The 27458-nt window shown below is 34.4% G+C and overlaps 1 protein-coding gene across 1 annotated transcript in view; it reads right to left on the bottom strand.

Annotated features, from left to right (window-relative positions):
- The window catches only part of Dhc98D (Dynein heavy chain at 89D), a 202085-nt gene that overhangs the window by 155103 nt on the left and 19524 nt on the right, over positions 1 to 27458 (bottom strand). Inside the window, exons 3-15 of the mRNA XM_073962972.1 lie at positions 26521 to 26640; positions 26264 to 26395; positions 26157 to 26180; positions 23345 to 23430; positions 18627 to 18750; positions 16339 to 16445; positions 11445 to 11635; positions 7804 to 8027; positions 6791 to 7179; positions 6614 to 6725; positions 6417 to 6544; positions 6149 to 6339; positions 970 to 1564 (exon numbers count right to left, since the gene is read on the bottom strand). Of these exons, the coding sequence (XP_073819073.1) occupies positions 970 to 1564; positions 6149 to 6339; positions 6417 to 6544; positions 6614 to 6725; positions 6791 to 7179; positions 7804 to 8027; positions 11445 to 11635; positions 16339 to 16445; positions 18627 to 18750; positions 23345 to 23430; positions 26157 to 26180; positions 26264 to 26395; positions 26521 to 26640 (2423 nt within the window). The remainder of the gene's footprint in view (positions 1 to 969; positions 1565 to 6148; positions 6340 to 6416; positions 6545 to 6613; positions 6726 to 6790; positions 7180 to 7803; positions 8028 to 11444; positions 11636 to 16338; positions 16446 to 18626; positions 18751 to 23344; positions 23431 to 26156; positions 26181 to 26263; positions 26396 to 26520; positions 26641 to 27458) is intronic.

The raw sequence follows: 27458 nt of genomic DNA, 5'->3' as shown, positions 1-27458 counted from the left end.
GGGGCTATACGAAAGCGTGGACCTACATAGCCCGCTTTCAATACCAAAAGTCCTACGTACATATAATAGATTTTCCCAAAATTTCATCCACCTACGTCAATCCGTTCGGACGCTAGAGTGATTTCCACATACGGACAGACGGACGGACATGGCTATATCGATGTAGAATTGCACGCTGATCAAGAATATATATAGTTTGTGGGGTCTACAATGATTGTTTCGAGTAGTTGCAAACGTAGTGACAAACTAAATATGTTGTCATGTTTAACTTAAATTCTTTTTACCATAGATATACCACACTATAATATGAAGTTAAAATCAAATATTATCCTAAACGTATATTTTTTTAGTTACATTATGATTTTTTGTTCCTAAATTCAAGGCACCTACTTCAATTAACCGCTGGAATCGGTTACTTTTGTGAATTTTAAAATATTTTTTGATTATTCAATAGAAAAATGTTCCTTTTTTGCATAATGTTGATATTTAAGGAAGAAGTATGATAAATTACAGTTCTAGAGTCCGTTGGAGAATGTTCAATATCGTTCAATATCTCCTCTTAATTCAAGTCGAATCTTCGAATAATAATATAAATTCAAAAATTTTCACAAGTCCGAATGTCCCAATGACCCTTTTTAATACGAACAGAAAATATCATTGACGTTTTAGCGATTCATTTTTTAAATCTTGCAAGCTAAAAGACATAGTACAATTGGTGTAGAAAAAAAGAAGCTTAACATTGTATTGGCATTGAACTCTTCATTCAGACACTAGGTCGATTTTGAACACCAGAGATGTGGTGGGTAAACAACAAATAACATCTAATATATCTGATGGGCTGTTTAAGCACCAGTTGGATGTGTAGATTTATCTGGATATCTTCAAAATAATATTTATATTGTACGGTTTTGTTTTGCTAAATGCTTTAAATAAAACATTTTCTTAAATCCGAATACTTTACGTACTTACCATAAACTCACATTCAACCGTATTTATTTCCGTCACAAAGAATCTCAAAAGATGTTCATGCTTCGTCGATATGAAATCACTTAAATCTTTTCTAGTATCCAAGAATTTGACGTCACGTATCAGCTCTAATCCCAAATCGGATGATCTCAGCATTGTAATACTTTTCTCAATTACTTGTTTTGCCTCCGATTCGACGACATCTAAGCGTTTGTTGAATGTGCTGAGAGTGTGTTCCCAATTTTCCCAATTGCCCGGACGAAAAATATCATAATCCACACTTGTCAACATCTCATCGAGCAAACGGTATACCTTGCGCATCAGACCATCGACTAATGTTGGGTCGGTAATCAGACATTTTAGGCGATTACCAAAAAGGTTTTCATATTGAATAAAAACACGACCGACGGACGCAATATCTCGACTAATTCGTGTTATATGGTCAACGTCATTAAAGAGGGCATTGCGATCGAATTCCCATCGAGAACCGGCTCCAGAATCTTCGATATATTTGCGACTCATTAAATATGCTGTTTTCCAACATTTTAACAGATTTGCACAATTAGTTGCTGTCTCGTATGTATATCTAGATGAGTGTCTTAAAAAAAGATACATTGAAACAAGATTTCCGGAATAACTTTTTAATTAAAAAAGATAAATAAAACAAAATTATATGCCATATAACATATGGGAAACTACGTAGGAATTTGACATACGCTGAATATGTGGGTATTATAACACTAATTTTAAACGTATTTCGAACAAAATGAACGGTTTTAGTACTATTTACCGAGAGAAAAATATGTTGAAGCAAAAACGTCTTGTTTGTTATTGTCCAATTATTGGCTTTAGAACCCAATGAACAGCTCATTGGTCAAAGAGAAACTTAAACAATACACTTCAGACGTTAAGTTTCCAATATATAATTTTTCAATTTTTCACTGTAACCCCGTCAAAAGGATGCTGACATTTCGAAGCAAACAGCGGGTGGTTTTTGAATTTTTGCTCTAAACCGGACGTGTAACTAGATTTGTCTAAAAGCTTATTATGTGATTCTAGTACTTGCGATTTCCATAAGCCGAGTGTGTAGTCTTCCTAGGATAGCAGCAATCTGTGCTCTAAGCCAACATTTTTGTGCGTGAATTTTTTCTAAAAAACCTGTTTTGTTATTTAAATCTGTCATTCAATTGCCAGGAATTCCGCGTAAAATTAATTGTTTGGATGTGTCATTCTACTTAAATAAATATAGCGATACGCCTGTTTAAAATGTGCGAAAACAAATTTTTAACAAGTAAAAAAGTATCAGTCGGCTTTGCCGACAGAGATATACCCTCAGCCTGAATATATTGAAACTTTTTTTCCCAAAAAACGTATGTATTTAGGGGGTTTTAAAAATTTTGGGCGTTTGAACCGACAAAAATTGTGATTATGATTAAAGATCAAGCGTTTTGCGGAGGAGATACAAAAAGGAATGGATCGACATTGACCATTATGGAAGTGGATCTCCAGCCACTACATATGGTGCCATAGGGGGTTTTTACACCCTTCGGGCTGTTTGCTCAAGAAGTATGGACTTGCCCCTGAAACAACTTTTACCATCGCAATTGAGGCAGCGAATGCAAGTTGCTTCAACAAAAATCAAAGTGATTCGAAAGCAGGTCTTAAAGTGAACATGTATCCGAAATTTTGTGTGGGAGGTACCGGATGGAGTGGACAAATGTAGTCCATATTTGAACCTGATCTATATCTGGTAGATATATTAGGATGTGTAAAGTATGGTCCAATTCGGCCACTCTCTTCGAGAGTTATCGTACGCACAATTTTTGCGAATATTTTTGAACTTTTGTGGGGGAGGTACCTGAAGGGGTGGACCGATATGGCTTATCTTCGAACTTAAACTATGTTTGGACAAAATATTACTAAGGCCAAACTTTGGACCGAATCGGCAGACCTGTTCGAGAGTTATTTTGCCCTCCAACCTCCTCACACGGTGTCATAGGGGTTTTTTGCAACTTTCAGGCTATTTTCTCAGGAAGTATGGACTTACCCCTGATGAAACTTATACCGTCGTATGGAGGGCAGTGAATACAAGTAGCTAAAGCAAAAATCAAAGCGATTCGAGAGATGGTCCTAAACTGAACTTTTCCAAATTTTTGTGTGGGAGGTACCCGACGGAGTGGACCGATTGAGTCCATATTAAAACCTGATCTAAGTCTGGTACACGCTCCACGATGGGCAAAGTATGGACCAAATCGGTTACTCCCTTCAAGAGTTATCGTGCGCACAAATTTTCCGAACATTTCCGCACTTTTGTGGGGGAGGTACCGGAAGGAGTGGACCGATATAGCTCATCTTCGAACTTAAACTAAGTTTGAGCAAAATATTACGAAAGCCAAAATTTGAACCGAATCGGTTCATCCGTTCGAGAGCCAGCCAGACAGACGGACATTGCTCAATCGACTCCAAATTGTCTGAAACACATTTCGTCCAAACATACTTGGGGTCTAAAACCATTATTTCGATGAGGCACATTTTGTCCGTATGAAAGTGTATATGAAGAAAAGACAAAATTTTTTAGTTTTCCATAAAAAAAAAATTAAAAAAAATTTTTTAAGCTACATGAAAGATTTTTGGTACATAGATTGGGAAAAAAAATGTCATTCTTAAATCTGTTCGTGATACTAATGTTGGTTGTTGCGCGCAAAAGTTATGGCGGTTTCAATTCTGATAAAAAGAAAAAAATCTTTAAAAGACTCTAATCATTATATTGAGAAACTCTCTTAATTAGGGGCTCCCTACATACTATATGTTTACTGAGGTCCCATAACATTAGTGAAAAAGTTGTGCATTTTCGCGGAAATTAGGAAAGAATTCCAAACAATTGGTAGTTTGCAACTTGTTTTAATAAAATTCAACCTGATTATGCCTCTGAAAAATATATAAAAAATATGTGCGTAATCTATACATCGCGAAGATTCAAATGAAACCAAAACTATACAAATCCGTTTAGTGGTTTTCATATTATAGCGAAAACAAAAAAAAATTTTTGAGGAAATTTATAAAATTTTTGTAAGAGAAAATATTTATTAAAATTTATTTTGTGAGTTAGTTGAACAAAATGTAAGAAAAATAGATTGGAGTTTTTCTTCTATTTTAGTTAAATTTCACTCAATAAATCACATTTTTTATTCTAATCACTTCTCGAAAACACGCTAACATCTAGCAGAAGATATGGATATCTTTCAAATAAATGTTGGGTTCCTTTAAATGGGGTATAATCTTGAAATAAAATTGTATCGGGTAATGTTCATTTTGAAATGCGTGTAAATCGCGAAATCCTCAAAATCACTTGATGCGCATGCGGTTTTCCAATACAGCGAATTCTTCTCTTTTAATTTGTACACATTTGCCAGGATTTACTTTGGCCGCTAAGATGTAGCATCGTCTGCAGTTTAGTGTGCAACAAACTGTATAACGCTTATATTTTGCACAAAGTGCATACACTTTTTATGCGCATCCGATTTCACTATCAACCGTGAAAAAATACATCGATCTAAACATATTTCAATAAAATCCATCAAGAACCGTGGATGTAGCATCACACAGTATTTTTTGGATAAATCGGATACAGCTCCCACGCCACTAAATTTTTCAAACCTCTGTTTTCGCACAAACGCGAGTGATGATTCACTTTCTTCATTGAAATGGAAACGATCCACATAAAACGCGAATTAGTCAGCGATATTTTGAAAAACATTTTTCGCAAATTTTTCAATTTTTGCAGTAGCCATTTCCGCCGTTCTAGTAGATGGATTTTTATGATCTGTGATTCATATGATCCGGATCGTCGAAAAACTAAAATATCGCGGGGTACCAGCACACTCAAAACGATATTGTAAATACTGTGACCAAAAAATAGGTTTTTTAGAAAAAATATCACACTAAATTTTGGCCTTTGGCAGTAGATTACTCTGCTGCTGTGTGGGCTACATACTCAATATACATATCAGATTATGCGAAATCGCGAGTTCTTTAATCCTATAATTGGTTTTTCGAAATATCCGAATGCGCATCCCAGTTACATAAAAAATACAAAAAACACCTGAAATCCGGCTTCAAAATGTCAGCATCCATAAAAGGTGGATGCAGTTGAAATTTTGGAAAGTGATACATTAGAAGTGTAATCTTCATTTTGTATTCTCCTACTTTTATTTTGGACAGATGTCCGTCATTTGAATGGTTTAATCAGAAATCGAATAGCAATGTAAAAAACCTGTTTAGCTTCAACGTGTTTTTACCTATGTTTTTTCCTTTACGCGGTCGTAACTACCACGTAAATTAATTTTTTTTGCTAAATTTTTGAGCTTTGTATAAAAACATCTAAAATAATCCAGCAATGGTCATAGTTACTGGTAAACTACAATATTTCGCGTATTATAATAATGCAAACCTTGGCTTCATGGAAACTAAAAAATTTTGACTTTTCCTCATATACCCTTCATAGCCTAAAGGCTGAGGGTATAAAAACTATAGCTAATCCAGAGATATGCTACATCCGCGTTTTCTTTTTGAATTTTTTTCTAAATGTTAAAATTGGCAACAGCAAAGATTAGTTTCTAAAATATATTTGAAGTGAAATTTTTCTTTAACTATGTTCCAAAAATCATCAATTTTTTTTTTGATTTTTTATTGTTTGTAATTTGGATTTGGATTTTTTTAAATGGAAAACTCGATTTCAAATGATGTTCCACATATGTATTTGTCATTATAAATATAGTTATTTGTCCATTGCGCATTAAAACGTATGTGTGGGATGTTCCTAAATTTATATATTTCTCTGGGAATGGTTAAACATTGCAAACGTAAGGCTCAACAAACTTGGTATTAAACACTTAGGATAACTTCTTTCCTATTTTAACTGAGAACCAAATTATGACTGGGAATACCTTTGAATATAATATCACACCGTGGGTTCAATAAAATAAAGGGAACATAATAAAATAGTAAAATATTAAAATAGTAATATTTACAAAAAATTGCATCGTTATTACTTAAACATAATTCGTGTAATTTACCATTTACTGTTTAGCGTAGCTTTTTTTTCCTAAAACAAAGTTAACTATATATGCCATAACTCAGTTGTACTTTGTGTATTTAACAGTTTTGAAAATTTGCTACTTACCGAAATATCTTCTCAAAGCACACAATGTTTTTGACCTTTTCAGTAAAAACATTGGAAATTTGACACAATAGAGTCTGCATTTTATCGTCATGACAGTAATAACTTGACATGGTCCATATGTGACGCAAGCCCACCATAACGTTCGGTATAAGTAATGTCGTCATCTTGAAACTTTCGTATGAGCGTATTTTCTGTAGATGATAAAATTCAGGAGTCAGTTACTTGAAGATTGAGTACGGGGTTTTTGTGTTTGTTTTTAAGTACCTACCTCTAAGTAATCGGTTATTGTGCCAATATAGTCAGCATTTTCTTTGGCCAAGCGAAATTTCTCAGCAACTTTGTTGACAGTTTCTACCCAACGGTCAAGAACTCTTGAGTTGTTCGCCTTAAGTATTTCTAGGTAATCAAATTATAAGTGTTTGCATGTATGTGTGTGTGTGTGTTTGTATTGAGCATTGAACTTACCCAATACGCCTACAACAAAATCAGATTTTAATTGTTCCAATATGCCATTAAATTCTATTTCACGAAAATGCCACAAGCGATATTCTGCCATGGGGGTAAATTCATCCAACGGCTTAATGTAAAAAGGACACAGAGCATTAGAGAACCTTTTTTTCATGGTTTTTCAAGTGATGTTACCTTTTCCTTCAATGCCTTTATACGTTTTTCAATGTAACGCATCCACCCTTCGACCACATCTTCCAGTTGGTCTTGGGTGTAGGTGGGAATCAGGTTAATCTGTTTAGGATCAATGGGAATGCGTACTTTGGACTCTTCGAATTCGACATCCTCTTGGCCTGGGGCTGTGTATGATGTGGGCAAATTGAATGCCCATACAATATGGCTGACAGTCCATTCGACTTCCTGTTCGAAATCCTTTAATTGATTAAATAAGGCTTCTTGATGAGGTGGTAATTTCTCTTTGATATTTTCCGCTTCTTGGCGACGATATTCTATTTTATCATGGGTTTCTTTTAGCAACCTTTCCCATCTTTCACCAATGGTAAGTTTGGCATCCGGCTGTTCCTCTGATTCGATTAATGGGTGTTAAACACAAGTGGGAGAAAAATCAAATGAACACCGAAAAGAGAAATGTTTAATGCCAATTATGGTTTTTGTCAATTCTAAATTTCCTGTGTTTCCGTTTTATTGACGCAATCTAATTTTCTAGATTTTTTTTGCCTATCAAGGTGTGTTGCTTTGTTGTAAATGTGTATTTGTGTGTGTGTGTCCTTTCTTTTTGTTTGACCTTTTCTTTTCTCTCCTATTTGGGCTGACCACAAACTGTTTGTTTTTACTTCAGATAATTAGATTTCCGTTCTGTACAGAGGTTTGTTATGTGTATGAATGCTAACGGGTATAGTATGATAAATTACGTTCACGTTGAAGCAATTTACATTAATGAAAGTCAAAGAAATACTATATCACTAGGACAACCAATATTTTCAAAATATTTATAATATATACAACGTCATAAAGGAAGCAATAATGACTTGAAAGAAACTATAAACATTTTGCTGTTTGATGTTTACCTTTAAAGAAGCCAGAAGCAAACGGCAATTAATATCGTTTCGAATGAAACAAGAAGCAAATTGGCTTCTCAATGTATAGATTTACAGAATATTACATTGTTTTTATTTCGGCATACTCACCTAAATCCTCATCCGATGACGTGCCTGATATTTTGTCTTTTTGTAATCCCACAGACAAACTGTCTTCATCATCTTCTTCATCTTCCGTTTTCGTTTGACTAGGTAATTGAGTATCGGGTTTAGTGTGGCCTCCATCAAACGATTCCCCACCTTCGTTACCTATTTTCCTTAGCGTCTTCTTCTTGGCTTCCTGTGCTCGTATTTCAGCTAATTTTTCCATTTTCCTTTTTTGTTTTGGCCATATTTGGAAGCAGTTGTTAGTAGCGTTGGCATTCACACAGTCGTTGTAATTGTTTGTGTCGAAAACAATTTTCATGAAACAATCCAATAATAATTATTGTTAAATCAGTAAAGAAAAAGGGTTTATTTGTTGACAGACGGACAGACATACAGACAGACAAGCGAATGAAAGAAACTCTTTACACACAAACACTCCCGATCAGATTTGGGCAACATGCAGACACAGGGATTTTTTCCCCGACAAGACCATAAAAAAGGTCGGCCGTTTTGCCATTTCTGTCCTCGTGAATATTGAGGGAAAGGGTATGCAGATGTTCATTTGTTCGAACAAAACGAAACTGTGGGGTTATAAATTAAAACTGGCGAATACGAAATTGTGGCAATAAGAAGCAAAGAAAACATTTCAAATAAAAAAGCGGACAAACAACAAATTAACACAAAAGTAATAAAAGCTCCTGCTGATAAGCGAAATGGGATAGAAAACAAAAATATTTCCATTTACACTCCTCGTCAGTGATCAAAACGAAGGATTGCAATTTAAGAATTACAAAATCAACGCTAATTTAAAGTGCTCAGAATTTCGAATGGGAGCGAACTAGTGAGTGACTTACAAATTAGTTTCAATTTGAAGTACGCATAGAGAAAACGGCTGGAAATATTTATTATTAATAAAACCTTTAAGGTGGCAATTTGCGATGAAAAATGCTGATCATTAGTGGAATTCAGTAATATTTGTTTAGTTAACAACCGGATGATATCGGTGTGACTTAGTTGGGACTTTATTTTATAACAAAAAACACAATAATCATTTGTAATCGAATAGAGCATATCCGAGGCTAGTTAAATATTGAATTTTTCACAATTATCAATTTCCCAAACCTTCGATAACGAATGAATATATTCGGTAATTAAGCGATGGAAATGCACAGTGGTAAATTTTCTGAAAAACCTGGGCAAAAATCTATAAATGGTACATATGTTTTTGAGTCAGTCATTATTATTTAGCCATTTCGTTTATGCAAAATTATCCTTACAAAATATTACTGAGAATAATAATGTCAAAGAAAAAATATTGTACACTAAATTTGACTACTAAAATTAAATATCTATTTGCATTATATACTAAACAAATATCCGTAAGAATTTTGGAAAAAACAAGAAACCAAAATAGTGTAATAGTATTAAAATATTCATAAAATGCTACTATGCTCAGAGGGAAAAAGTTGATTCAAAGTCAACACCATATGGTGTCAACACGAGCACAGGCGTGCTCAATTATTTTTTACCACGGCTGTTTTTGAATTTTACCAGGACTGGTGTCAATATGAGCACATGTATGCTCAATTTTCAATGTTGCGACCAAAATCGTTCTCACTTTGACCACGGTACTTTGTCAAATCTCGAAAGCGTTGACACCATCTCGTTGTCAAATTGACAACGGCGTGTTCATTTCGACCACAAACGGTGTTGATACACTATCGACAACGGATTTGGTTAGTTTGACCACGTATGGTTTAATTTTTCTCTGAGTGTGGATCTCAGTATACATCAAAACTCTAAATTTGACCTAGTATTCCGACATTCAAAATCAACGAAAATTGGTAAAAAAACACAAACACTACGAAAAAAATATCATCTAGGGTTATATTTAACATTAATTTTTTAAAAACTCACACTTCACTGGTGACACTAAAATTGTTTAAACACTTTTAAAAACAGATATTGTTTTGGATATATTATTTATAAAACAATTTACATAATATAATAATATGTAATAATAGAATGTCAAAAATTTGGGAATATGTTGAGACGATGCTAGTCACTAGATGCTAGAACGTCACTTTGACCGGCTTTTAAACCAAAATACTGACAATAAATATGTTTTCTTCTTTCAAAACTACACGCAACATTTAACAGTATTTTGTATAAATTTATAATCTTTTTCGAATTTTTCTTTCTAAAATAACACCGAAAAATTCATAGCGAATGGATTGTAATAACATGTCCTTGATATACAGAAAATAAATCTCTTAAAACAGGAGTAACATATACTCGATTATTAACAACACACACACATTCCTTTTGATTTATTGATATTTTCTGCATGAGATTCAACCAAAGTGCCTCTATTGTTGCAATCTTTGTCCATGATGAGTGGATGGGCAAGTTACAACTAACAATATTCGTTCGTGGATCGTTGGCGCGTTCATTCGTAAATTCATTCACTGGTTTGTTTGTTTGTTTGTATCACATCAGGATTCGAGCATAACAACTTAAATTTCACAAAGAAATTTTTGTGTTCGAAAAACGAAAAAACGCCAAAGAGCCAGAAAATACCAGGAAACTGAGGGGAAAGACAAAAAACCAACTTAATTGCAAAAGAGTAGCAAAAAATCCGATTAAAAATGTTGAAGACCAGAAAAAAATTGGAAGGGATATTCAACACAAAAAAGCATAGCCGAGTAGCAACTTTCTCTGTTATCAGATGGTTTATTGTAATTTATACATCATACATAACAAACCGACCAAAGACCATGGTATTTGTATGAAACAAAGAAAGGCTGGCGTTTGGTTTGGTGCTTTATAGACCAGCGACAAAAGTGGCGAAAGACTAATTCATTTCTGTTGGGCAATCTAGTTCACTGAAAGGTCTGGCTTTCCTTTTTTTCTTTTCTCAAAAGGAGCTAGTTTTTGAATTTCTTCTTAATTATACAGTAATCTAGTTTAATCGCAGATTTGTTGTTTTCAAATTGTATGTTTAAATTTTAAAATTTATGAAGTTATTTCCTCAGTTCCATACAGTTCCTTCAGATCATATGTTTCACCTTAATCGTTTCTATATTTTTTCGTTCACAATTAGGGTTTGGGAAAACTTCTCGGTGTAATATTGGCTTACGCTTCATGTGTATTTTTCAGTCATGTAAAAGTGGTTTTGCTAGATACGCATTTCGGACTTGTGGTTAAAACATATATATTATAACATTGAACTAATAAGAATCGTGTGCGCTCATTGACGTGAAAAAAGTCTAGTTCCTTCGGGGGATGTTATTGGGTAAAATTTATTCAGATAAGTATGGATGTTTCACAGTTCAAACAACATATAATAGAAACATTGCTACAAATTTTTCGCTGGGATACCTACAGATTTTTTTGTTAACAATAAAAAGAAAACAATATGAAAAATATTGATAAACAATGTAGAGAAACGAGCAAAGAAGCGGGCGAGCAAATATTTAAAAATAAAACGAAAAACACACAAACAAACCCCCAAAAATTGCGTAAAAAACCCACACATACAACCAAAGTAAATGTGGGCTTTGTATGCGATAATAAGTGCCCATCTTTAAGAGTAATTTCCGTTTACCGCTCATTTTTGTTAACAAAATTTATGTTGTACATACCTCTTTTGTTTAAGAGCTTTTAAACGAAATTCCGATGGTTTGGCCAGTTCTAATAAACCGGGTGCGGTATCTGTTATTTCAGTTGTCGCCGCACCAACCTCTCCGGGTTTTTGGGATTCGTAATTTTCCAAGTGTTTGCCTTCAATTAATTTTGGTTCGCGAAATTGAAATTCAATTGACTTTTTAAAGATCTGCAAAAACAGAAATTCTAGAGAGTTTTTAAATATTTTTTCTAGTTTTTTTTTGTTCTATTTTATTAGCACATACTTCACACTTCCCTCTTTTTCCTTAACCACTATAAAACGGAAAAATACATATTTATTTATATAATCTAATGGAATACTCCAGCTAACCAAAAAATGACAGCAGAACAATGAATTACATTAACAGGTTTTCAAACATCTGTTACCGATGCCGTTTCTTTGTTATTTGTGGTGTGCTCATTTTTAATTTTTTTTTGGGTTGGAACAATTCTAAAATATTTGCTCAAGTGATGAAACGAAATACCCTTGCGGCATTTTGATAGATGGTTCATAATGTTCACACTATCCTGGATGCCTTTAGGTGGGTTTAGGAGTGGGAAATTAATTACAATCTATCCTCACTGCATTACTATATTGGTGTAAATGTGGCTCGCAAGGGATTAGCTAAACTGCCAACATCATTCTCACAAAACAGTGTTTAATGCTAAGTAACCCATAATGACAATCATTTAAGAGACGAACTGGGTTGTCAATCGATACATTTGTAATTTAATGTGAATAACTGCCTTAGTTAGCAGAGAAAGTTAATGGATATTTGCAGGAAACATACACAGCGTTGTAAACAAAAACACATTTAATTAATTAATATTTTATAACTATTTTTAGTACGGAATGTGACGAAAATTTTCTTTTTTATTTTTGGATAAGTTAAATAAAGATTACACTGTGCAACACGAAAATTATTAACCATATTCTGACGCCGCAGTGTGTTAGAAGACCAAAAAAGGAAGACACGCGTCTCGCCGTTTTTCCTATCTCATCAACTTTCGCGGTTATAGGCCTATATGGACTTGAGACTTTGATAGCAAATGCTATCATTTTTCATCATGTCATCTTCCAAACCGTTAGGAAGTTTGAATTAATCGCAGAGGCAAATTTGTAGCATTTTGAACACATAAACTTCATCTTCTAGGACATATTCGTCAAGATGTTATTTCAATTTACATTTTTGTTCTACAGAATTTACGAATACAGTCAACTACAAAAAAGTACCTAAGATTTCAATAAACAACATTTTAATACATATGTACATTCCCAAAATGACGCTTTAAGCTCAAATTCACAAACAAATCAATTTCCCTACTCAGTAGTACAATCTCTAACTCATTTTTGAGGTACCGACAAAAGTCGGAAAAATTAAAATGCTTATAATTTGGGTAATTGGGTGACGTAGGGGATGAATGATACCAAGCAACGGTCTTGACCGGCTTTAACATGGCAAAGCCCAGGATTTATCTTGGTCCCTCTTTCATCTCAAGTGGACACTGACCTCCCCGTGGTGTCACCTGGGGAACTGCCTTTAACACCAGTTAAAGCTAGTGAGCTAACATGTGCCGCGCTTTCACCCATAAGAACGTTAAAAACTTGGGTTTGGGCGTCGGGTTAGTAACCCTCCCCTAGAAAAAAAACATCCGACTATGAAAAAACGAAAGAAAAGAAAAACAAACCCCTCTAAAGTTGACGAACCCCGCAAACGTTTTAAGGACCATGTTCTGCGAATCTGCACCTGGAATGTTCGCACTCTTTATAGAGAAGGTGCAGTCTTCGCATTGGCAGACGTACTAGAAAAGTACAAGGTCGATATTATTGCCATACAGGAAATACGATGGATTGGGAAAGGCGTCACAACAACACCTAAAGGTGACGCACTGTATTATAGCTGCCATGATGTAAAGCATGAGTTTGGTTGCGGATTCGTAGTTAGTCGGAGACTAAAACATCTGGTATCCAGCTTCACCCCAGTGAATGAAAGACTTGCTGCAATTCGAATAAAAGCTAAATTCTTCAACATCAGCTTTATTTGCGCTCATGCTCCCACTGAAGAAAAGGACGAACAGACCAAAGATATATTTTACGAGCGCTTAGAAGAAACATATGACTGTTGCCCTGCCCATGAAGTTTGATAGATTTTATGTGTTCACCATTTTTTGTTCTGAGAGTAAGTCAAATCGTTTAACGGTTTGGAAGATATGTCATTGACAAAATGATCCCTTTTGACATAAAGGTCTTAAACCTTTGTAGGCTTATAACTGCGAAAGTTGATGAGACAGGAAAAAAAAACCCGAGGGACGCGTGTCTACTCTTTTTTGTTCTTCTATCTCACTTCAGTGTCAGTATATGTTTAATAAAACATGACGCAAAAATTTACACACAGTGTTATCCTAAAAATGAATAAGCTTCCTTCAAGTATAATTTTCACTATGATAAGGTTATTAATGATAAGGTTTTTAATTAATAATTTTTAATGTAGAACTCAATGCGATTTCTTTGAGCTAAGGATATCGTCTGCTCCGTCGGAAAAGGTCGTAAGTCCCTCTCAATAAATTTTTCAGGAGGAAGAAAAAACATTCCAGCGCTTTCTGTATTAGAGATTTTATTATGGTGGTAAAGACAGTATTCTTCGTTTATTTATTCCGCTTCAATACCTGTACTTTGTTTGATAAAATTCCGTCGCGTTTGGGAGATAATTGGATGTCTTTGGACTTACGACCTTTTCCTTGTACAGTTTTGTATTTTTGTAGGGACTTACGACCTTTTCCTACAATTTACGGACGTTTTTAAAATAAAATATTTATACTTTACAAAACAATGTGGAAAGGGTATTATAAGTTTGTTTTGTCCAATATTCGTGTAACATCGCGATGTATTCGTCGTAGACCCCCTCCCCTTGCCATTTTTTCATATGTTGACGAGATAACGCGATCTAGCTATGTGTGTCCGTCCATCTATTAACAATTGTAATAAAACTCCAGGCCTCAATTTTGGACCGATCGTCACGAAATTTTGTGGAGAGGTCGGGTTCCTGCCAGAAGTGACCCTATTAGATGTTGGTTATGATCGAAAGGTGTGAAATGGACCAAACCCGCAATTTTTACCCGACTTTAAAGCTGTTCTGTAGATCGCAGTACTATTCCGATCGGAGCGAAATTTTAAGAGTGATTTGAGTTTAAGACAAAGAATAAGCTTGCAATTTAACATGGTGACGAGATAATTATTAGCGGTTTTAATGGACCAAAACTTTTGTGTATGTTCCGCATAGACTCAAAAACGTCTGAACAGATTTTTTTTTAAATTTCAGAGAATATACAAGGAACAACAGAGGTTAAAATAGGCTTTGTATTTTTTTGAATTTCGGATGCAAAAAAATATAAGTCCCAATTTACATTAGGCGAGTTTACTTGCGGCAATTGTCAGTTTGAAGGAGAGAGAGGTGAGGTATATGGTAACCCTTTGCCTCTCAACACCCTCTCTCACCCACAAACTGACAATTGCCGCAAGTAAACTCGCCTAATATAAATTGGGACTAATTGACATAGGAAAGGGTAACATTAAATATAAAACATGACACGTTGTACCTACGACCTTGTATTTTTGCCTTACAACCTTTTCCTTCAATTAAATTTCATGATTAATTCCGTTAATGGACGTGGTTTCTTAGCTACATTGTAATCCCAAATAGTGTCTTTTTTTGTCTTCCCAAGTATTTCTGTCCCAACACCCTGCATCTTTTGTTTTTGTCTGCAAACCATGTAGAATCTTCGGCATGTAATGTCTTCCTGCGTTTAGGAAGTTTATCATCAGAGCTTTCAGAATCAGCGTGAAAACCATAGGAAACTAGACCCATGACCACAACGTCTAATTCCATTCCAAATTCATACTGCTCTTTGTTAACAAAAACCATGATGTCATCTTAGTTTAATAACATTTCAATCAGTTATTAGTTTAGAATCATTTAATAATATAAACATTGCACTTGCCCGTCCGTTAAAAGGTATTACTTTATTGAATTCAGAATACAAACTAATCTCGTTATGTTAATAAATGTCCCTAGAGAAACCACAAATTACCAGTTGATAAAGTTAAGTAAAATATACGACAGTAAAAACAGTAAAAATTTTGATTTTTTACAAATTTGTCAATATATCAGGTATTTGAACACATACAGCATCCCAATTTGTATCAATGAAAAGGCCAGAAGTTCATCAGTTCGCTTATAGGGGAAAATAGATTTCAAATGTAAATTTTCGTTACAATAAAGTAATTATCACATTTTTGTTCAAAAGTTTGGTCCACAGGCTCCGCCAAATATCATCCGATAATCATCCAAAGGTGTAGGCTAGTTCTTTACATTGTACCCCAACCATGGATGACGTTAAACATTATATCTGAACTACATTCGCTGTAGTATGATTTTAAAGTATACATTTTTCTGGGGACTTACGACCTTTTCGTTCTCAAATTTGTACGTTTTGTGGACTTACGACCTTTTCCGACAAGGGCAAAACATATAGAAAAACGCGACATACTACCATTTTCTTTGTATCATACGACGTGTTTTGACTTGTACTATCATCCTGTAACAAAAACGCGATTTCCAAAAAAAGTGGACTTACGACCTTTTCCGACGGAGCAGACGATATATTCTTTGTTTGTCAATTTGATACCTCGCCTGGTGAGTGTAATATAACAAAATCAATGCAATTCCAAACGTGATTTTCATTATAGAGTAATTATATATTACTTATTCATTATCTCTATGAACTCGTTATTGTGTTTGGATTGCACTTTTAAAGGTACGAATGTATGTATATACATATTACAGTTTAGCGATGTATAAGTATGTATCTTACCATTTCAACATCTTGGCTCATTGACTTAATTAATTCTCCTCTTACAGTTCCAAATACAAAGTATTGTGGCATCTCAGCAAAGCATTCATTTATATCCGAATAAAAAGCTGAAAAGAATAAATTAAAATCATAATAACACATTCCACACATGGAATTTAAAATTGAGGCCTATTACTTTATTTACTAAAAAAACCAATAGGTATATCGTTCTCATTTTATTGCAATAATAAGTAGAGTTGTTTCTGTTAAGATTGTCAATTGTACTGTATCCCCTGTAGTTATATCATAAAAAACCCCGTAGCTAAAAAACGAGCCCTACAAAAATTTATGACAATCAGGTCAGATGCTCCTAATTGCATATTTGGCCAATTATAGGTTTCCCCTACAAAGGATAGGTCGCGGGGCACGGGTTATGGTTATCCGATCATGGTCATTGTTTGTAAAAATCGTTTTAGCCACAACATTGAAATTGTAATGTTTTTCATAATCCATAAATACAACCTTTAGAGCATTTTCGTGAAAATTCACCTTTGGTCCCATACAAATTACTATGGAAACAAAGATAGCGCGGGTGGCATGGGTTGACGTTAACCGATCGCCACAAATTGTCATGTACAAGGTTTTTATAGGAAATTGAAGAAATTTAGAGGGTAAGCGTTTCAAAAAAATGAATTTATCGTTTTTTGACCACCCTAATATACATGCTGACTCAATTACTAACAATGTAACACGTAATTGTATGATCGCTAACACCCGAATTCGGATTGTCAAATATAGAAAAAGAAGAAGAAAGGTCCAAATCGGTGTTCCCTTCTTGAGTGAAGCTACAGGAGTGCTTTCAATGATCACAATATGATCATAATGGATGCCAAGAAGCCTCTCAGTATCTTTTCATTACTGCACGTTTTATTATTTAACCAAATGGCTAAATATTCCCCATAATGATATGACTGTATTTGAATTCTGAAGTTCTATCGCGAGCCATAAGAGTCTCATGTCCCATGGACAAGGGAAATCAATCAAGGCAATCATAATTCCCTCGGAATTGTCCGCACGGAAAATAATTTTGAAAAGTGAAATTCTATTAAAAATCAATATTTTAAAACGTTCAGAAATGGTAGGATCGCTTAATTAAGTAATATTCTAGCCGAATCGACAAAAATTTCCCCTTTTTGGACATAAATTTGGAGATTAAAAATTATGGAATTGGGGAAACGGAACAAATTCCGCACTGAATTTTTATTCAATACTGCCCTGAATATGTGTATGTATGTACAGGGTTTCGAAGTTTATAACCATAAAAAACTAAATTGGAGTAATATAAGAATTATATCCAGGGAAGCTGCTCCCGGTCTAAAAATGGTCGCAACCCGTGATGTTTGCTTACTATGAATTTGTTTTCCTTATACGTCAGGTCATCATCTAGTAAAAGTCCATTATTAATAATGATATAAACATACAAAATTATATATTTTTGTTATTACTCGGTAATTTGGACAACATCAAAAAATATGTGTTATTGCGAATATTTGCAAATAAGAATAATTATGAACTTAAAATGGAGTTCAAAAGATTAACTCCCATTACTACAACTTTCCTTTTTATATTTTTTGGATTTAACGAACAGGTGTATAGCTTTCTGGTTATCATAAGATTAAAGGTGAACATTAATGACCTTTGATTTGTATTAATGTTTGCTTAATGTGAAATTTATATTTTAAAACCTCCAAGTTTCTCTATTTTGCTTTTTAAAATGTAACCTTTAGCAAAAAGAAAAAATGTAATAATGGCACTAAAACAGTTCTAAAATAATTTGGTCCACTGAAATTTGATCAAAAGAATTATAATCTCGGAATATCGGTGTAAAATTAACAAAAAATCTGTGTTTCCTGTCGCAGATAATGGAGGTATCCGATTCCCGGATAATCGAGGTTCGACTGTAATATTTTGACGACTTTCGACCAAACTTATCTGGCATCTCTGCACTGCAGATGTCTACGAACATCCATGTTTGCGTATGATCAACATTAACATGTTGTTTGTTTAACCATCATACGTACCGGGTACGCAACTTAAACAAGGTAAGTTCTTACAAATAAACAAACATATGACCGCAATACAATTTCATTACGTAAATATGCTGAAAATTATAGAAATAATGTCTTCTGTTGTGAGAAATATTCAATATCATTTCCCCTTTAAACGTGCTACAAATGTCTCCCTTTGATAACAACGTGTCAAAAATTGCAAACTTACACAAACAGAATAAAAACATATTCAATACTTACGTATACCGTTAACTTCTTTACGTATCATATACACATATTTGATATTGTTGTCGAAATGTGTACAGCTCAGCTCCCCAAAGTGGCAATGTAATATTGGAGTCTTTACAAATGTTGGAATGATTTTCTGTAACGAAACCAGGAGAAATCAGTATTGAATTTGTAAAAAAATGAACAACAACAATAAAGAAAAATAAATATTTCATACACTTCTGAAGGTGGGTACGCAATAGCGCAAAGCGCGAAAGAGAATTACTTTACATATGAGGTGTGAGTGTCTCTGATTTTCAATACCTGTAAATCATTCGAATACAATATGAAGTCGGTTCCACCATATCGTATTTCATTTGAAATGCTGGCGCTTATTTTATTTTCTTGTTCACATATCATACGTTTGTATGTGTGTGTGTGTGTGTTAGTATTAAAACATGTACAAATAGGGGGTATCTGTGTAGAATATTCATTGCAATCATTTTTTACACACCTTTGAGATTTAAATGTTCGTTGAGGGGAGTGCATAAATTGGCTTCGATATGTCCATGTGTGCCTCTGATATTAGATATTAGTTTATGTACATACATATGTAGGTTTAAGCGAGTGAATAAGAGCGCATTTGTACGTGTATATGTGAATGTTTCCAAACCCAATTGTAGTGTTTTATTAACATCTCCAAACACACATACTCAACAACAACATGAATGTCATAATGAATTGATTTGGGATTTTTGTTTCATTTCTTGAAAAGTGTACAGCGCACTGTAGGTATTCATAAATATTTATTTATGTACGTACATTCTCGTACGTCAATGTTCTTTTGATTGAATTTCTCAAAGCAGCAATATGTATTTGTGTTGTGTTAAGATGGCGTCTTCTTGGGTATAATTGCAGATTGCGGAATTTTCAAAAATTTAAATCCGTCTTATATATGCATTGCGGTATTAGCTGTTTCTATCGATGTCAGGCAATCTCCCCAAACTCGCAAAAAAAATTCCAAACATTGCTTCTACTGATCATCATATATCAGCGAAATAAAACGATGTAGTTGTGTGTGTCTGTCCGTCATTGTGCCTATTATGAATTGTAATCAAGCTATAGGTCGAAATTTTGAACCGATCATTAGAAAATTTTGAATGGAGTTCGGGTCCCAAAGAGAATAGACCGTTGCTGATTTTTCTAGAACATTTAGAGGGAGCTATGGGCAAAAATTAATAACACAATTAAAGTCCGAATCGTCTTAGAGAAACAGGCCGTTAAACATTTGGTGACAGCAGGTAAGTTAAAAAATATTTCTTATAAGAAATTATTTATTGCAATTCTGATTTTGCAATTAAAATTTGTGACATCTGATTTTGTTTCAACTTGTGTACATTGTTAAAGGTTTTTAGTTCATAACAAATTTGTGCAATAACCTACGACGAAAGATTTTATACTGTTTTTATTATTATTTTGTCTTAAAATACCGGAATTCCGGCGGTACCTTTCTATGGAGGCCATATCTCAACGTGCACCTGTGCCGACAATTCTCTGTTGCAATTTTTTGTACCTCCACCAAAGACAAAATGCAAACTTTCAGCAATTTCGGGTAATGTGGATAAAACCTTCCAAATTCACAAAATCGGAGATACCATTCTGTGGGTAACGTTTATAGCTTTTATCCATAATAACGATAAAAACATATGCAATATTAATGTCATGCAGGAAATACATTTACGATTTGGAAAGACATCACAATAATACCAATAGGTAATTATATCCGACAGAGATATACCCTCAGCCTATGTGAATTAGAACTTTCATCTACGGACAGATCGAATAGTGTATAGTGTATTACGGAAGTTGATTTTATTTTGAGAGTCATATCTTTTCGATAGATAACGCGCCAACTAGTCATTTCAGTTGGTTATCGTATCGTGTTGGACCAGTATGCCAGGAATGCATAATATGGCTGTACATCATCGGTATAAATTTCCACAGGATCTCCGAACAGACCGTAAACTACACTTGGACACAAATATTGGACTTTTGTGGGGGAGGTATCCTAAGGAGAGGACCGATATGGGTCACTATAGAAGTTAAACTAAGTTTGGACAAAATATGACGAAGACCAAATTTTGGACTAAATCGGTCTATCAGTTCGAGAGTTATTGTGCTCTCCAACTACTACATATGGTGCAAAAGGGGGTTTTTACAACTTTCCGGCTGTTTTCCCAAGAAGTATGGACTTGCCACTGAAAAAACTTTTACCGTTGTAATTGAGACAGCGAATGCAAGTTGCTTCAAAAAACCAATATGAGTTGAGAGCAGGTCTTAAAGTGAACTTATCCGTAATTTTGTGTGATAGGTACGCGAAGCAATAGACAAAACATAGTCCATATTCGAACCTGATTTATATCTGGTAGATATATTAGGATGTGTAAAGTATGCACCAAATCAGTCACTCCCTTCAAGAGTTATCGTGCGAACAATTTTCCCGAACATTTTTGAACTTTTGTGGGGGAGGTACCTGAAGGAGTGGACCGATATGGCTTATGTTCGAACTTAAACTATGTTTGGACAAAATATTACGGAAGCCAAATTTCGAACCAAATCGCTTGATCCGTTCGAGAGATATCTTGCGCTCCAACCACTAAGCACGGAGTCATAGAGGCTTTTGCATCTTTCAGGCTATTTTCTCCGGAAGTATGGACTTGCCCATAATGAGACATACACCTTCGTAAGCGGGACAGAGAATACAAGTTGCTACAACAAAAGTCAAAGAGATTCGAGAACAGGTTCTAAAGTGAACTTTTCCGAAATTTTTGAAGGAGTGGGAAAATATAGTCCATATTCAAACCAAATCGGTTATTTCCTTCAAGAGTTATCGTGCGCACAATTTTTCCGAACATTTTTGAACTTTTGTGGGGGAGGAACCTGAAGGAATGAGCCGATATGGCTTATCATCGAACTTAAACTAAGTTTGGACAAAATATTATAAAGCCAAAATTTTGGATCGAATCGGCAGATCCGTTCGAGAGTTATCTTGCTCTCCAACCACTAAACACGGGTTTTTTGAACCTTTCAGGCTATTTTCTCAGGAAGTAGAGTTTTGCCCCTGATGAAAATTGTGCCGCCGTATGGGGGACCGTGAATACAAGTTGCTACAACAAAAATCAAAACGATTCGAGAGCAGGTCCTATACTAAACTTTTCCGAAATTTTGGGGTTTTTTTTAAACTTCCAGGCTATTTTCTCAGGAAGTAGGGTTTTGCCCCTGATGAAAATCGTGCCGCCGTATGGGGGACCGTGAATACAAGTTGCTACATCAAAAATCAAAACGTTTCGGGAGAAGGTCCTAAAGTGAACTTTTCCGAAATTTTGTGTGGGAGGTACCCGAAGGCGTGGACCGATTAAGTCCATATTGGAACCTGATCTAAGTTTGCTAGAAATTTCACTATGTGCAACCTTTGGACCAAATGGGTTATTTCCTTCAAGAGTTATCGTGCGCACAAATTTACCGAACTTTTGGGGGGAGGTACCGGAATTAGTGGACCGATATAACCATACTTCGAACCTAAACTAAGTTTGGACAAAATATTGCGAAAGCCAAATTTTGGACCAAATCGGTTCATCCGTTCGAGAGTTATCGTGCGCACCAGCCAGCCAGCCAGCCAGCCAGACAGACGGACGGACATTGCTAAATCGACTCCAAATTGTCTGAAACACATTTCGTCCAAACATACTTGTGGTCTAAAACCATTATTTCGATAAGGCACATTTTGCCCGTATGAAAGTGTATATATACCCAGCAAAATGTTTGCCTTCAAAGATGCAGTTAAATTATATGTACAAGTAATCTGGAAGTGCATCCAATTATGCATTTTCACTCATGATTTTTACAAGAGCGTGACTACTGAAAGATGCACTCCATAGCACTGCATTTTAACTAACCCTTTGGCACCTCATTTTAACTGACCCTTGGCACTGCATTTTGACTGCAAATGGATGTGATTCTTTGGACTGCATCCAAAAGCAGTTAAAATGTGAGGAATGAAGTGCCTTTTTCATGACTCCGTTTGAACTGCATCAAAACATGCCGTGATAGAAGTAGTCTACATTGCACTGCTTCCAATTTATTTTGCTGGGTATCGTTAGCATAAATGTTGAGGGTGAAAACATATGACCGGCGATTGCCTTGAGTCCAAATACCAAATTTGAAATGGAATTATATTTCAACTGAATGAGCCTGATATACTTCGCTCCGGTAAAGAACAGGGTAATTAACAGGACCAAACAGATTTAAGTATCTCGACATTGATAATGCTACCTGGCTGTCACCAGGAAGAAATTCATAGAGGAAGATATTCATCGATATTATTGCAGCAAAGGTACGCTGCCGATAAACGTAGTGAATAAGGCAAACAATATTCCCTAAATACAAATGTAAGACTGTGTGCTCACATTATAATATGTCTATTCCCTCCTTAAACATGATAACTTTTCAATATATGATTTTCCATGTTTTCGAAATTATTAATTTCAGTTTCTTTCTACGGTCTTGAAAATCGTCTTCTCGAAAAACGCTGTAATTTCTTTCACGTTTGTGTCCAAGACAAAACATCGGATTGGTATAGCTGTGCCTTAAATGGTGGACAATGAAATCCCGCCAAATTACAGAATTACTATTTACCTTGCAATTTATTCCAATGTGTGTCGGTAAGTGAACAGAAATATGCGGCAACTTACCTTAACTTCAACATAGACCGGAACTGGTGCTTGTATTGTTTTGCGTTTCTTTTTACGTCCTTTACCTTTTCCGCTTTTCTTTGAGCCTACAAGTAAGTATATATGTAAATGTAAATATGTATCAATACACATAGATTACAATGCACCTACAAACAAGGACAAGACAAGACTTTATGATTGCAATGAAAAAAATGCTTCATTGTACTGCCAAAATGAACTAAAGAACGAAGGAATAAATGCCAAGGAGAACGAAAGACGAATGAATTAATTTAGAACGTCAACATTATTTAAACTGAAATAATGTGTGGAACATTGTTGGCAATGATTACGGAAGGTATTATAGCCAAGTTAAGACATGTTCAAATTAAAAAAGGCAAAGAAACCTTTTTTAAGGATAATACTATTATTTCGAAGGAATGACAATTATTTTTTGAATATATTTTTTCGGCTAAAAATGAGGATATTTATTTCCAAAAATTGTAACAAACTCAACTGAAATATGTTGACGAAGTATTGGATTGAAATGTTGCAAAGTGTATGTATTAAATGGAATGTGGTGAAATTTATATCCATTTGCAAGGACTTTTATGGCACACACTAACTAATCTCAATCGTGAGTAAACAAAAGATTGATCAGCTTAATATAAATAATTGAGTTGAGTATCATAAGCAATGCTGTGAAATTGTTCCAAAAATTTCAAATCAAGTGAATTGCTACATTCATAATTATTAATAGATTATTGGCCACTTATTGTTGCTATTGATATGTATATGTATGTGAATGCCTTACTGCTATTCATAGACATTTAAAGGAAAAGTAATTGATATTGAACAGTTATTTATTAAGCGAAAAGTAAAATAAGAAGAATAAATGACTAAAATCGAGGTCACTGCATTTTGGTAACTATTTTGGTACACTTATGTGGAAGGTATTTAACTACGTTTCTCTCTACACTGCAGAGTGGATCCATTTGTATGGAGAAAGTGGCAAAAATATTTAGAGTGTGAAAATCAAGCCAATGCGCCGGTACAGCTTTGGGCTGCTGCGAAGAGTGTTTTAAGAAACCACGAGCGTAGCATTCTCCCCTCTCTCCCCTCTGAAGGGGGTAAGAATTGTTTATGCTGTTAATACAAAATTACATGAACAAAGGTCTCGATTATCTTATGATGCAAAAATAGGCTTGGGGAAACAAAACAATATCCAACACATCATAAAATCCAACCAATTTAATGGATTAAAAAAATTAACATTTTTGTCTGAAAATTGGTAAAATTTTTAATATAGGGTTTATAGCGTTCTTCATGGAAGGCACGTACCGCCACCATAAGACAAATTTGGAAGAAGATTTCTTCATCTTGCCACTGATGCCAATTATGACAATGTACGTGGTCAGATAACAGAGCTATAAGCTAATATATCCATAGAATCCCTATTCTAGGGCAGCTTTAGTCAGCGACCCACCATTTATAGTCTGGCACTAGATGGCGGCTGATTTTAATACTGAATAATCTTAAGCCCATGACCTACTTTGGAAAGTTATTCCCGAGGTGGGCACTGGTGGGCATCATGACTAAAACCTTAGGTCAAATTTAAGTATATGATCGAATTGGCATTACAAAATACACTAAGAAAATATGCAGCTAACTAGAATTCCACAACACGCTAAAACACTTTTTTAATGAAAATTAAGCTATTACCTCCCCCTTCAAAATCCACTATAATATTTTGTTATACGTATTAGTTTCGCGACATTTTAAATATATTTACTTGCACTTAAAATAAAGGTTGTACTCATAACAAAAATATTAGTCAAATGTTCTGACTTTTGAAGCTATTCTTAAGAAGATCGCGTTCTAATGAAACAAAAACTAACATATTTTTAAAAAGGTCCATGTCATAGCTGTCAGAGTTGCAAGATGCTGTACTAAAATTTTGACATTAATTTTTTTTATTTTTTGCCAATAGATGGATCCACTGTGCACTGTGGCTGCTGTAAAAGTTTTTCCATTAGCCAGCTTATATTCCTTTTTTTTTACAAGAATGAATCTTTCAAAAGATTAGCTCCTTCCCTTTCAGTTTGGTTGACTGTTGACTGCATTTATGGAAATATTGCATTTGGTGATGAATTCTGTCATGAACTTTTATTTCATGAAACCAAGCAGTTTCGGGACTACTGAGCCTGATGAATATTTCCGAATTGTTTGTCTACATAACTACCATGGCAGTAGGCGGGTCACAATGTCAATCCCTTAAATCCTTAATGTGTTGCCGGGCTTCATGTCATCTCCGCTGACAGCATTTTCGTTGGGAGACATTTCACATGCGCTTCCAGTCGCCCGAATGGGTTAACGCGTAAATTTGTAATATGGATAAAAGAAACCATTTCTATCCTTTCTGCATTAATGAGGCTTTTAAATATTAATGAATGACGAGAGCAGAGCAAGAAAAAGAAAAATTATATGAAATGAAAAAGTTTCACAATTAAAAGAAATCGTACAAAGCTGAAAGATGGTAGTGGCAGTAGCAGAAAGACGAAGAGATGTAGAGAAAAAAAAAACGTTACGTGTTACATACATAAATCATTTCTTATTCTTCGCTAGCAAAAATAAACTAAAACACTTCCAAACAATGGCAGCAAAAGATATTCACAAAAATGCCTCCTCAAGTGTAAATAAAAGATGAATGTAATGAAAAAAAGATTGCAGATGATAAAACAGTGACAATTTCAATTAAAACAAAAAACAAACAAATTTAGATTTGAAATTTGTTGAGAAAAAAATGTTTGGAGAACAAATTTTTTATCATAATTACCAATTTCGTCCTCATCATCACTGGCTGCATATTTGTGGATGGAGAAAAGTGTAGTGAGTGTTTTTTTTTGTTCAAAATATGACAGTTATTTCAATTTAAAAACTCACCAGATAATGCAGAGCTTTTAACACTTTCCGCACCAATGTCATCACCGGCACTGTCAACTCCTGTGTCAATGCCAGCATCAAAGTCATCTCCACCTCCCTTTTCTCTTCCAGAATCCTTTGTGATCTTGACGCCTGTCATCATAAATAAGGCGGAAGTAGACGAAGTGAAAGAAATATTAAAAACATATATATTTTCTTAGTTAATGTTTATAATTATCTTAACATTTATTTAACAATAGCATTTAGTTTTAAAATACCTTTGGAGTCTTTGCTTGGGGTTGATGCTTTGGTGTCTTTTCCACTTGCTTGACCTCCCTTCTTGCCTTTTTTACCCTTTTTGTCTTTCTTCTCCGTTTCTACAGGTTGTTCTGGTTCCACTAAAATAAAACAAATAGAAAATCGACATAGTTAAAATATTTGAAATGAATCCATTAATATTATTTTTTTTTTGTGCAACATCAAAAACTTAAATAATAACAAGTAAGAGATGATTATAGTCGGGCGGGGCCGACCCATTTCCTCTGAGCATTGTTTTCCACGGAATTTATTTTTTATGATTTCGACAAGTTCCGTTATTGATATAATTAAATGTTATTTTTACATTATTTATTATTGATATAATTTGCATCAAATGAAAGGTCAAGAGCTGGTTTTCAAGTTTCGTGTTCGTAATTTGTCGGAATATGGCCCCAGAATATTAAATTTGAACCAATAATTAAATGTGGATATTAATTAATTATTTAAATACTAAATTTGGACAAATAATTAAATTTGGATATTTTTCCCACAATGGTCAATTTCACACGCTAAATACTATCCGATAATTTTTCAAAATTTTTTGAATTTTCCTAGACCAAACCTCTTACTTCGAGCAAAAATTTTTCAGAATTAAAATATAACTGCGACTTCTAGCGTGATTATGATTAAACTACACACAATTATAAAAAAAAATTAATAAAAAAATAAGTTTCAGTGTTTTATTTATTAATGCACTTAAAATTAGAAAATAATTTGTCGCTTAGCCTCAGTAAGTATATTCTTCCACTTGATGGAATCTCTCAAATAAAACGATTGCCGTTTCATTTTGCCACCATTTTTAAGCGTTTTATTTGAGGGATTCCATCATGTGGAAGAATATACTTATCGAGGCTAAGCGACAAATTATTTTCTAGTTTTAAGTGCATTTATAAATAAA

The sequence above is a fragment of the Musca autumnalis genome, unplaced genomic scaffold, assembly GCF_047663935.1.
Source record: "Musca autumnalis isolate F117 unplaced genomic scaffold, ASM4766393v1 scaffold_1, whole genome shotgun sequence".
In the NCBI taxonomy this organism is placed as follows: Eukaryota; Metazoa; Arthropoda; class Insecta; order Diptera; family Muscidae; genus Musca; species Musca autumnalis.
Note: the sequence above shows the minus strand (reverse complement) of the source record. Positions and strands in the feature narration are given on the sequence as shown.